At 43.6% G+C, this 13,464-nt stretch overlaps 1 protein-coding gene across 1 annotated transcript in view; it reads right to left on the bottom strand.

The window, feature by feature from the left end:
* The window catches only part of LOC131382404 (atherin-like), a 41,155-nt gene extending 28,435 nt beyond the window's left edge, over nt 1-12,720 (bottom strand). The window contains exons 1-3 of the mRNA XM_058434240.1: nt 12,607-12,720; nt 10,826-11,164; nt 2,642-2,765 (exon numbers count right to left, since the gene is read on the bottom strand). Coding sequence (XP_058290223.1) covers nt 2,679-2,765; nt 10,826-11,164; nt 12,607-12,720 — 540 coding nt within the window. The 3' untranslated portion in view covers nt 2,642-2,678. The remainder of the gene's footprint in view (nt 1-2,641; nt 2,766-10,825; nt 11,165-12,606) is intronic.
* Nucleotides 12,721-13,464: the final 744 nt, after the last annotated feature.

Here is a 13,464-nt window from a genome sequence, read left to right as displayed (position 1 = left end):
TAACTGTAAGGAACATTTTAACTGTGACTTATGGCCTAGAGTACCTTACCCTGCTAATGACACCAGATGCAGATGCTCCAGGACTCTCCAAGGGCCATCGTGCCTGGGGGCCCATGCACATTAGAACAGACTGGAACTTTTTAATCAAATTAAGAAAAGTAATGTAAAACCTGAAACTATAATTTGCCACTCTGAAAATTTTCTTGGATAAATTTGTGAACCACCTTGAGCTTCAGGTCTTTGTTCTTTAAAAAGGGAAGAGTCTAAGAGCTTGTGAAAAGGGTGGCCAAAAATGGGTTTTAAAACGCCTTCTTTTGGTAAGCATTTTCCTCCTATCTACAGCTATCCTGTTGGATTGGGGATCATAGAAGCAATTCATCAGAGATGAGGATGATTCCCCCCGATTTGTTTAACAGATTCTCAATTAAACTAATAATACAAGTTTTAAAACTTTCAGACTTTTAGAAAATGCAGATAGATGTTTTCACTTGAAGAGTGTGTTTTGAGCCCTAATTTGTTGTTTTCATTGTTGTGCGTTAGCCACTCTTTGAGGGTAATATATATTGTCCCAGTGTTGTATTCTTTGTCTTATTTTGACTCCCTATTCATGATGATACAAGGCTACTATGTTGCCTGATGCTCTCTGGTTCCAGTGTTGAGGAGAGTTAACAGCTCATAAGCCAGGATTGGTGGCATGCACCAGTAATCCCAGCTACTCTGGAGGCTGAGGTGGGAGGATAACTTGAGCCCAGGAGTTTGAGGCTAGCCTGGACAGCATAGTGAGACCCTATATCTAAAAATAAATAAATAACCACATAGACCCTAAATAAATGTTAACAAACTGTCACTCATAAATTGTTTGAAAATGAGAGCATCTTTTGAGTTCATATTTAGTAAATATTCATATCTTGAAGAATATTAATTTTTATCATTCATGCAGCAAAAATTATTGAGTAACTTGATATCCTGGATATGGCATTGGGTACTATTGCTCCCTTCAAGGAACTCACAGTCTAGTGAGAAAGACAACCAGTAAGCAAGCTTTGCACTACAAATGGCATAAACAATGAATGCAAAAAAAAAAAAAAAAAAAAAAAAAAACTAAGTGCTTAAAAGACACATCACATAAAAGATTTGGGAAGACAATCTGTCCCAATGGGGGACAGAGAAAAGTCAGGGAAGACTTCCATAGTTCAATGACTCCTGAATTGAGTCTTTAAAATAAGTCATAGAAATAATAATAATAGTAATAATAGCCCAACTATGGACAAAGCATTTTCACATGTATCATCTCATTTGTCACGGTAACAATTCAGATAAGATCTCCATGTTACAGATGAGAAAACTAAGTCTTTGAAAAGGCAAGACACTTGACAAGGATCACATGGCGAGTATGTGGTTCTTCTAAATGAAATCAGTGAACTAGCCAGAGAAACATGAACTGGGGCACATCCAGATTTTCCCTAACTCATCACCAAGGCCAGCTGAATCGAGCTCTTATTACTAGACACATTCAAAAAAGAAAGAGGTCAAAGGAGAAAAAGGGAAAGAAATGTATTTAGTGTTTCATCCCACCACTTGTGCCCACCTCACCTCGCCCCAAACATCCTACCAGGACCCCAGGACAAAATACTTTCATTCTGAACAATCTTTCCACGACAGATTCTGTGAGGTAGGTGAGATTTTATTTATTCAAAATAAACCACTCAAATCCAAACCATATTCAATATCTTAACCTAAACTTTTTCAGAATGATTTTCACCCTACTTTTTCCAAAGGCAAAATTATATATATATATATATATGTGTATATATACATATATGTACACATATATATACGTATATATATATATATACACATATATATATATATACGTATATATATATATTTAGAATTCCCCTGCAGTGGTGAAAGTAGGATTTGAATCTAGGTCTGCTTGAATTCAGTCTTATAATAATCAGTTACAGACTTCCACCCGCCCTCTGGCCTGCTGCCCAGCTCCTGTGCATTTCACACCCACTGACAATGCCTGAGGCATGTCTCTGTCCATCTGAAAATGCTTGCAGCCAGCCTCCGGGCCATGTGCACAAGGGGCTGAATTACAGGTCCCACCCGCCAGATCTGATAATACCTGAAATTCCACCAAAGCCTGGAGAACTCAAAATGGAGTTTTGGGGACTGAAAGAGCAACAACAAAACCTCACATTTCTCAGCAGTAGAAACTTAAGTAAAACTACCATGAATCTGCAAAGAATAAGCCTTAAGTGTGTATTTTTTAAATTTATTGAATCAAACTACTTGTCCTTAAGCACCTAGTCCAATGCTAGCTGCAAGAGGGGTGCTTGGTAAATATTAACTGATACATTGAAATTTTATTACAGTTTGACCACTGTTTCTTGGAAACTACCAAATGCATATCATCAGCTTCTTGAGTGTGATTCAGAAGATCTATAGTCTTGACTATTACTTGAGATAGAGTATTTGCTAGGATACCACATGAGTTGACTTGATTTAATACAGATCAAGAGTAAAATCATTTTAAAACTAAAACAATCCATTATAAAAGCACTTGTTATGTATAGACACACACACACATATCTTGCCAACCACCTTTTAGTTTGTATATATATCAGTCCAATACCTTTATTCTTTTCTCCTAGATTCTGTTTTCCAAAACTTCAGTCATCTGTGTATCTGCTTCTGGCCCTCTCCATGGAGTTCATAGCCCTTGATGTACACATCCCAGAATGACCCACAAACACCATCTGAAAAATATTATATCGAGAGGTGGAAAAGAAAATTATAGAAAAGAGATATTGTTGTATAAAACTTTTTAAATGCAAAACTAAATAATATATTGTTTACAAATGATACATATGTGGGAAAATACAAAGAAAATCGATGTAATGATAAATACAGAATTGAGGATAGTGGTTTCCTGCGGAGGTGTGTGGAATGGAAAAGAAATGAGATTGGGGTGAAAAATTGACATGGAAGGAACTAATTCTTATCAGTAATGTTCTAGTTTTTATGCTGAATATTGAATACATGAGTGCTATTTTGCTAGTCTTTATATTGTCAATATTTGCTTGTATGTACAAAAAATTCATAATTTTTAAAACAAGCCACTAAGTTGTTCACTGCAAGAAAAATATCAATATTTACCCTTTACACGGAAGCTTACATGTCACCATCTTGAAACCACTTCTACCCAGATGGTCATCAGGTAAAATCTCCCCAAAAGAAGCCACTGTGGCTTTGAGCAGACAAAACCCAGTAAAGGCTCCTGGTTGTCCATTATCACAAAACGGCTACTTTGACGACTGCTAAAACCAATACTGAGCACTACCAAAACGTTGGCTGGTTATTCATTCTATCTCCAAAGCATTAAAGAGGAAATATAAAATTTTAGAGGCTACTATCAACAGACAAGCCAAATGATACCCTTGATTTTTGTTTTGTTTTATTTTGTTTACTAGACTCACTTAGCCATCTGTGGAAAATTTTTCCGGGAACACAGCCATTATTTTATTTGGTTTTTTGTTCTTTGGCTTTAATAAATTAATGAGGTGCTAACCAAATTCACACATGATAGACCACAACAAATTCACAAGGTCTGAGAATCTGGACCACCCTGCAGACGATTATAACCATCCAGGTGTGTCTCTTCTCCCCCTCCTATAATGTTTTGATGTGCCAAACGACCAAAATCTATTATGCATACAAATCTTAAAAGAAATGTCCTGTATGTCTTATAGACTAAGAGTGCCTCATTAGGGACATCAATAATTTTATCACCTGCACATAATAAGCATGTTAGCTTTGCAACAAGTTTCTAAGGGAGAATGATAGAAAGGGGGAAATATTAAATAAGTGAAAAATTGAGTTCTGAACAAGGATCTTACATAAGAGGAAAGGTGAATTTGTTTTATTTATTCCATCCAGATCCAGAAAGCAGTGAACTTTCCTAGCCATCCATAGCGGGGGAAAAAAGCAGACTCTTTTTTGCTAAGCCAAAGCAATCTGGCTCTAGTGGAGAGAAGGGCCCTCAAATCAGACCAAGCAATTTCTAATTGGTTCTACTGAACTCTCCCACCCTCATAAAGATTGTTTCTCTCACTACCCCACAGCCATCCAAAGGGACATACTTTTTTTTTTTTTTTTTTTTGAGACAGGGTCTCACTCTGTCACCCAGGCTGGAGTGTATTGGAGCAATTTTGGCTCACTGTAGCCTCTGCCTCCTGGGCTCAGGCGATCCTCCCACCTCAGCCTCCTGTGTAGCTGAGACTACTGGTATACACCACCACACCTGGCTAATTTTGCTTCTTTTTCATAGAGACGAGATCTTACTATGTTGCCAGGCTGGTCTCAAACTCCTGGCTCAAGCTATCTGCCTGCCTTGGCCTCCCAAACTGCTGGGATTACAGGCCTAAGCCCCAACGCCCCATTGACTTTTTCTGGACATTTGAAAATAACTTTCCCACCAAACAAACATTCCTTCAATAATGCAGAGATCATTTGTTTTCTTATTGTTTGTTTATTTATTTTAATATATACCTACCAACATCAAGACATGATCTCTTTTGGGCCACAAGATGTGAGTTTTATTGATCAACTTGCATAGCAGAATTAATTATCCATCATAATCATTGTTAACATCATTAACTCATTTTTGAACACTGTGTGATTTTCAAAATAATATTATGAGGATGAAAAAATCTCTGGATTCAAAATTAAGTTTTCATCCAAATCACAACTACTCTTTTAAAAGGCATGATCACAAAGCAGACATCAGTCCAGTGAATCAGCCTCAAGGGATGTGTGAACACATGTTCGTGGGGACCCCGTATATAGAATGCAGTAAACATAAAGATAATATGTAGGTGTCATGGGTGACCTTGAAGGAGGAAAATCCATTTCCTGTTTGATCCAAAGTGGCACAACCTGAGAGCAGATACTCAACCTCAAAACACAAGACTGAATCCTTGTCTTTGCCACATGAGGCAACATACTTGCCCACTGTGAGTCCCTTTCTCCATCTGAAAGTGAAGAGGTTTAAACCATAGGTTGTTGAGAATTAAATGAGATGGTTTATGTAGGGTTCTGGCAGAAAGTAGGTGTTCAAATGTGCTGATTATCCTCTGTGGGGTTTCTTTTGCTTACTCACCCAGGCTTCCATCTGCAGACTCATTTTCAAATTATGCTCAAACTCTGTCTCTCTATTGAAGGACAGGACTCCTTCAATTGCAAACAACAGATACTCAACACAGAGTAACTTAAGCAAAAAAAAAAAGAACATACAGCTGTAAAAGACTGAATATACAAACAGATCATACATAAAAGATGAACTCTGATTTACAACCTCTGCAGCAACCGTCCTAGAAAGCCAAACCACAACCTCTGCAGCAATCAGCCCAAAACATTCAACATTTGTTCAATAACTTCCAGCTTTCCTTCTTTCACCCTGCTTCCAACTTAGGACCAACAAGGAAAAAAAATATGTGTATATATATGTTCCCCTAGCCAACCTCAAAGGAGGCCCCACTTCTAGTTAGCCTGCCTCCAATTTCCCCATGCCAGCAACTTCCAATCAGGAAGTCATTTTTCCATTGTAAAGCTTTCCCACTCCTCTGCCTGCCTGTGAGTCTCTGCCAAACACAAATGATGGTAGCTGACTCCTTTGCAAGCACTGAACAGTCTTTGCTTGTTCTCATTTGAGTAGTCTTTATTCCCACAGCTTGAAATCGATGGAAGGATGAAGCTAGGGTTCCCCTGGATCCAGCAGTTCAAGTGAGGCCCCCAAAACTCTTTCTCTCCATTGCTTGCCTCTGAGTATCAGTGCTATTCTCCCCTTCTAGAGTCTGCTTTCTTCCAAGTAGGTGTGCAAAGTACCAGACTTACATCTTACAACTTAAGAACCAGATCAGAAAAAGAACTCTCCTCTGCCAGTTTCTCTCATTGGTAATATCCTCAACCACTGCTGTCACCACCAGCACCTGCCCCCTCTTCCAGCCTTAATTCTACCATCAACATATTAGAGAAGTGCACAGAGCCCCTGCTCCTGGAGGGATAGTTCCTTCCCCAGCCTCAACACTACCTGCCTCACCCCTACAAACTGCCTCAGAGAAGTCTCTGGCCAACATCACCAATGACCTCCACTTTTCCAAATCCAGTGGTCTATTTACGCTCCTCACATTATCCAAACTGACTGTCTACCTTACCCTAGGAAAGCACCACAGCTAATCCCACAGCCAGTGATCTTATTTCTTATTCCACTAAGAAACTAAAAGCAATTAATACAAAATTGCCTCATTTTCTTATCAGCAAATTTATCAACCTGGCTTCAACTGTAGTGTATACTGTGACACATCCCAGTGACAAAAAATAAGCCATACTTAATCCTACCTAAGCCCAAACTCTCCACTTGATACTGATTCCATCCTCTCTTTACTATAACAGTTATTCCCTCTCTGCCCTACATCTTCAATTTTCCCCCTTCCTATGGGATCATTACTAGCAGCATATATGCATACTGTAATACCTCCTTATTAAAAAGCAAAACAAAACAAAACAAAACCTCTCCTTTGTGTTCATTCCTCTTCCAATTACTGCTCCATTTCTCTGCTCCCCTTTGGAGCAAAACTCCTTAAAAGATAACTATGCTTCCTGCCTCCTCTTCTTCAACCCACTCTCTCAATCCACTCTAGGGAGGCTTTTAATTTCCACCTCTCCACCAAAATTGCTCTTATTGAAGCCAATGACTTCCACCTTGCCAAATCCAATCATTAATACAGTCCTCAATTCACTTGACCTCCAGCAACATTTTCACAGCTGATCCCTCCACCAGGCTGGAGTACAGAGGCATGGCACAATCTGCTCAGTGTAACTTCCAACTTCTGGGGGGCTCCTCCCATCTCAGCCTCCCAAGTAGCTAGGATTCCAGCCATGTGCCACCATACTGAGCTAATTTTCTTTTTGCTTTTTTTTTAGAGATGGGGGTCTTGCTGTATTACCCAGGCTGGTCTCCAACTCCTGGCTTCAAGCTATCCTCTCCCCTTGACCTCCCTCTTTGATTTCTTCACATGCCTTCAATAAAATCCATATTCTCCAGGCTATTTTGTTTGTTTTTCACTAAGACAGGGTCTCACACTGTCACCCAAGCTTGTTTGTTTTTCACCGAGGCAGGGTCTCACACTGTCACCCAAGCTGGAGTACGGTGGTGCTGTCCAGCTCACTGCAGCTTCAATCTCTTGGGCAGAAGCAAACCTCACACCTCATCCTCCAGAGTAGCTGAGTAGCCGGGACTATAAGCATGCACCACTGTGCCCTGCTAATTTTTTGTTTGTTTTTTGTAGAGACGAATTCTCATTACATTGACCAGGCTGGTCTCTAACTCCTGGGCTCAAGCAAGCCTACCACCTTGACCTCCCAAAGTGTTGAGATTGCAGGCTTGAGCCACCACACCCAACCTACTCTCCAGGTTTATTCCTAGCTCAGAATATTTTTCTCCTCTTCCTCATCTTTTAGTGCTGAATGATGCACCAGGACTTATTTTTTCCTTCATTTTAAATTTTATTTATTTATTAGAGACAGCATCTGGCTCTGTTACCCAAGCTGGAGTGTAGTGGCACAATCACAGTTCACTGCAGCCTTGAACTCCCCGGGACTTCTTGTTTGGCCCTCCCTCCAGCTAACAGAGACTAACCCTATAGATGATCTCATCCAGTTCTAGGTCATGCCATTTACTCAGATGACATCTAACCTCTCCCCTGAGCTCTGAACTTATATATCCAACTTCCTACTTAACATTTCCTTTTGGATGTGTGACAGACATCTTAAATCTAATAGGACCCAAACTGACCTTCTGATTCTATTCACTTACTCTTACAGCAGGCTTCCTCCACTCAGCAAATGACCCAGTTTGGGTCACATACCAAATCCTGTGATCCACAGGGGAGAGCTCCCCCAATGAAAGAGGATGTTGTTACCAGAAGGGAGATGGGAAAGTCTGCAGGGCAAACCAAAAGCAAGAGTTGTCAAGCCCATCACTCAGCAGGCCACTTTTTCCTCCTGGCTCACTGAGAAAATTAAGACTATTTTACCTACACCTGCATCAGTTTTAATCTCCTTTCCTCCAACTCGAAGCCAACTCTCCACCTGAGCACTTGCTCTTGTTCCTTCATTTTTCTTCATTGGTACTGCTCTGTTGGTAATCTCCCTTTCCTGCATTTTCGTCTTTTCTCCCAGCTGATGCTCTCCTGCTAGCCCACAAACATGTCAAATCTGCACCATCCTAAAAAGTTTCAAACATCTAGCTCTTGTGTGTATTTACTCTCCTCTTCTCTGTCAGGCTTCTTCGAGGTACAATCCTTACTCTCTGCACTTGCTTCTCATTGTACCCGCAATGTCAGAGCAAACTGGCTTCTGTAACCACTGCCCATCTGCTTCCAGGGACTTGAATCACGCAAAGCACTTCTCCACTCTCAACCCACCTTCTCTAATACCCACACCATTTTGGCATTACCACTTTCTCTTCTCTCCATCAAGTGTGGACCTTTGGTATCCAGCACATAAAGTCATTCAAAATGAACAGAATGATTGGATTCTCAAAATAATAGGCCAATCAGCCTAATAGGTCAGCCTTGGAATAGCTGAGAAGTATTGCTCCAGTGTCTTCATGGATTAGCTGAGAAAAATATCATATAAACTCTTAATTTGCATTAAATTTATAATAAATATGACCACTAGAAATAGTAAACTCAACATAACTGACAAACTAAAAATGTACATAGAGAATTTTTAACAGATTTTTTTAATTTTTTTTTTGCACACAAAACAATAAACATTTTCTAAAAATACATACAAACAAAAAGATGCATATCAAACATATTAGGAAGGTTGCACATGGGAAGACGGGGAATAGAAATGGGGGGTGGGAATTAAAGAAAATAAATAAGAGAGGGACTTTGTATGGATCAATGATAATAACTCAATCCTCTATGTCTTTGACAAAGAAGGAGAAGGAAGAGGAAGAAAAAGAAAGTGGGATAAAGGATCAGAAAGGGAGGAAAATAGAAAAAATTAGAGTATGACTCCAGGGTAGACCTGTTTTGTTGTCGCTTGGTTGGTTGGTTGGTTTGTTGTATTTTTCATATGTTTCGCCATGTTGGCCAGGCTGGTCTCGAACTCCTAGCCTCAAGTGATCAACTCGCCTCTGCCTCCCAGAGTGCTGGGACTACAGGCGCAAGCCACCACGTCCAGCCCCCACACTGCGTCTGGCCTCCGTGGTAGACCTCCCAGACGGGAAGGCCGGGCAGAGGTGCTCCCCACATCCCAGACGGGGCGGCCGGGCAGAGGTGCTCCTCACTTCCCAGACGGGGCGGCCGGGCAGAGGCGCTCCTCACTTCCCAGACGATGGGCAGCCGGGCAGAGGCGCTCCTCACTTCTTCCCAGACGATGGGCGGCCGGGCAGATGCGCTCCTCACTTCCCAGACGGGGCGGCCGGGCAGAGGTGCTCCTCACTTCCCAGACGATGGGCGGCCGGGCAGAGACGCTCCTCACTTCCTAGACAGGGCAGCCGGGCAGAAATGCTCCTCACTTCTTCCCAGACGGGGCAGCCGGGCAGAGGTGCTCCTCACTTCCCAGACGGGGGGGCTGGGCAGAGGCGCTCCTCACTTCCCAGACGGGGTGGCGGCCGGGCAGAGGCGCTCCTCACATCCCAGATGATGGGCGGCCGGGCAGAGGTGCTCCTCACTTCCCAGATGGGGTGGCCGGGCAGAGGCGCTCCTCACATCCCAGACAGGGCGGCCAGGCAGAGGCGCTCCTCACTTCCCAGACAATGGGCGGCCGGGCAGAGGCGCTCCTCACTTCCCAGACGGGGCGGGCAGGCAGAGATGCCCCTCACTTCCTAGATGGGGTGGCGGCCGGGCAGAGGAGCTCCTCACATCCCAGACGATGGGCGGCGAGGCAGAGACGCTCCTCACTTCCAGACAGGGCGGCCGGGCAGAGGTGCTCCTCACATCCCAGACTATGGGTGGCCAGGCAGAGACGCTCCCCACCTCCCAGACGGGGCGGCGGCCGGGCAGAGGCTGCAATCCTAGCACTCTGGGAGGCCAAGGCAGGCGGCTGGGAGGCGGAGGCTGCAGCGAGCCGAGACCACGCCACCGCACTCCAGCCCGGGCAACACCGAGCACCGAGTGAGCGAGACTCAGTCTGCAGTCCCAGCACCTCAGGAGGCCGAGGCAGGCAGACCACTCGAGGTCAGGAGCTGGAGACCAGCCCGGCCAACATGGCGAAACCCTGCCTCCACCAAAAGTACAAAAACCAGCCAGAGGTGGTGGCGCGCGGCCGCAATCCCAGCCAGCCGCCAGGCCGAGGCAGGAGAATCATGGGAGCCGCAGCCGCCAGGCCGAGGCAGGAGAATCACGGGAGCCGGAGGTAGGGAGTCTGCAGCGAGCCGACTACACTCCAGCCTGGGCAACAGAGGGAAGAAAAGGAAGAAGGAAGGAAGGGAGGAAGGGAGGGAGGGAGAATGTTTATTATATTTTTGAGACAGAGTGTCGCTCTTGTTGCCCAGGCTGGAGTGCAATCTTGGCTCACCGCAACCTCGGCCTCCCAAGTTCAAGTGATTCTCCTGCCTCAGCCTCCCGAGTAGCCGAGACTACAGGCATGCGCCACCATGCCTGACTAATTTTGTATCTTCTTAGTAGAGACAAGGTTTCTCCATGCTGGCCAGGCTGGTCTCGAACTCCCAACCTCAGGTGATCCGCCCGCCTCAGGCTCCCAAAGTGCTCCAAAGTGCTGGAATTCTTCATTTCTTACTTACGAGTAGGTCTGCTCCGTCATGGCGCTGCCTCTCGTGGGCTCCGCTGCAGGCTGTGGCCGGGCCCGGCGGCGGCGGGCTCGCTCGGGCCGTAGCTGAAGGCGCGGCCGGAGTCCGGTGCTTGCTCGCTCGCTGGCTCACTGGCTGCACGGCGGGCCGGGAAGGCGGCTGGCGGGGAGAGGCCGGGCTCCGAGGCGGCCCCGCTCCCTGGGCCCCGGGGCGGGGCGGGCTCCGCTCTCGGCCTCCCTCACCCGCGGCGGCGGCGGCGGCCTCACTGCAGCTCCAAACCCAACATGGCGGCGGCGGCGGCGCGGAGAGCAAGAGAACAGATTTATTTTTAAGCTTGGTTGAATAATCACATTTTCTTAATAACTAAAAACTGACATGGGGAAATATTCATCAAAAGAATATGAAACTAGCCACAACTAAAACTTCATATGGTAAACAGTTGACAGACAAGTCCTTCTTGACTAAATTTGGATCTGTAACATTTTAAGTGGGCACATTGGGCTTCGTTGTCATAATAACCACAAAATGAAACAATATGACAATAACTATAAACTGGTAAATTGTCCTTGTGAATTTCCCATGAAAAATAATGCTGGTAAAATCATAATAAAAATTGAAAATAATGGATAATTTTAACTGTCCAGAAAATTAAATTGATTAAGGCATTGAGGTAGCTTTACAGAATTAGCTCCACAAAGTATGTGGTCACGAAATGTTATCAAAATTGGTGTAATGCTGTTTAAAAGTTTACATTCACAAATACAGAAAAGGAACATCTATGAAGTCAAATTAGCGGGATAAAAACATATATTCGATTGAAACTGTGTAACTCACATAGCCTTCCCTTCCAGGTAGAGTTTCTTGATCTCTCAGACTGGCCTACTGCTTCGCTAAGCTTTTTTTATTTTTAAAGCAATTACCACCTTGTGCTGAAATTGCCATCAGAATGTAAGCACCTCAAGAGCAAAGTGGTTTTATTCATCTTTGCATCCACAATGCCTAATGCAGTGCTTAGCCTTTAGTAAATGCTCAGTGATTGCCCAACAAAAACGAACTCGGTGAGCCAACACCCGATTAAGAATTCTCAAATTGGAACGTGCATCAGAATCACCTAGGGAACTTCTTTCACATACAGATTCAAAGACCCCACTCCCAGAGATTTCTGAGTCACTGGCTGGAGCCCAAAGTGATTTTAAGGCAGGTGTTCTAAAAACCACATTTTGAGAAACACAGGACTAGGACAAAAAGAGTGGTAACTCTGGAGTATCTACCATACACATCAGTTAAGAAGCATGCTTTCCGCTGTAAGTAACAGAAAGCCTGACCTACTGAAGCAAGGAGTATGTAATATTTAGGTTTTGGCACTGGTTCAGCAGTTCATGGATGTTAGGATTGGCATCTCTGAGATTATCTTGGCTTCTTGTTTGCTTGTCATCTCATGGTTGATAAATGCCTGCCATAGTTCCAGACATCACATCATGTTCAAGGCAAGAAGAGGAGCAAGCAGTGCAGCTTGCAACTGTCCCTTTTATGGGGAGAGTTTCACTTATGTTTCATTGGCTGTGTAAATAGCCATCACCAGCTGCAAGGGCAAACAAATGGGTAAATGTTAGCTTGTCTTGCCTCTGTGGTGAAAAGCTTGAGGAAAGAAAGGGATGGAGAATGACTGCCAGTGTAGCCAAAGAACCTCTGCCATATTGTAGTCCCCAGCAATTCTTCATCCACCGAGCTCACCAAAGAATAATCCTCCTAACTGGATAGATGGAGTCTATTACTATTCCTAACTTACAGAAGAAGAAACAGGCACAGATAAGGTAAGTAGCTTTCCCAAAGTCACTCAGCTGATAAGTGATAGAGTCAAATCCGGGCAGTTTAGTTTCAGAATCCATGCTCTTAACCCCTGAATTCCACGAATTTAGAACTAAACTCATGGTGACTGAGTCTCTAAGTAGCTGTGTCCAGCGCAGCTGTTGTCAACTTTCATTGCACTATAACATCTCCTAGTAAAACAGACCTTCAAATACCTACATTTATCTTTATACCTTTCTTTGAAATGCAGCCCCAGGATAGGGCAACATTTTTAATACTCATTAAAATTCAAAACTTGTCCTACTGCCTGGTTTATTTTGGGTCTGGTTATCTTTCTTCCTACACCTTGGCACATGAACCCTGTCCAAACTGCAAGCATGCTAAGAAAGTGTTGCAAATGAGATCCCAAGACGACTGTAGGCTTGTCCTTATTATAGCCTGTCTTCCAAACTGGAGGACATATTCAAATTCTCAGTAACACTTAGTCCCTGAGGTCCCTCTAACAATGAAAGCCATTTATTCCAACTAGGCTGTATTCAGGAAGTTCAAACGTCCAAAAAAGATAACTTTTCCCTGGAACTATGCACATGGCAATGAAAATTAAACAAGGCAAAATTATAAAAATAAGATTTACCTCCTTTAGAGAGCTTGAAAAGTTTTCCCTTCCCTAATTGTAGCTAAATGACATTATCTCCAAATTATTTCTGTGTTATGGAAATTGTAACATTAAGAATCAGGAATGTGGCCGGGCGCGGTGGCTCACACCTGTAATCCCAGCACTTTGGGAGACCAAGGTGGGCAGATCACCTGAGGTCAGGAGTTCG

This window comes from Hylobates moloch, unplaced genomic scaffold, assembly GCF_009828535.3.
Source record: "Hylobates moloch isolate HMO894 unplaced genomic scaffold, HMol_V3 SCAFFOLD_23, whole genome shotgun sequence".
Lineage (NCBI taxonomy): Eukaryota > Metazoa > Chordata > Mammalia > Primates > Hylobatidae > Hylobates > Hylobates moloch.
The sequence above is the reverse complement of the archived record's forward strand: the minus strand, read 5'-3'. Positions and strand labels throughout refer to the sequence as shown.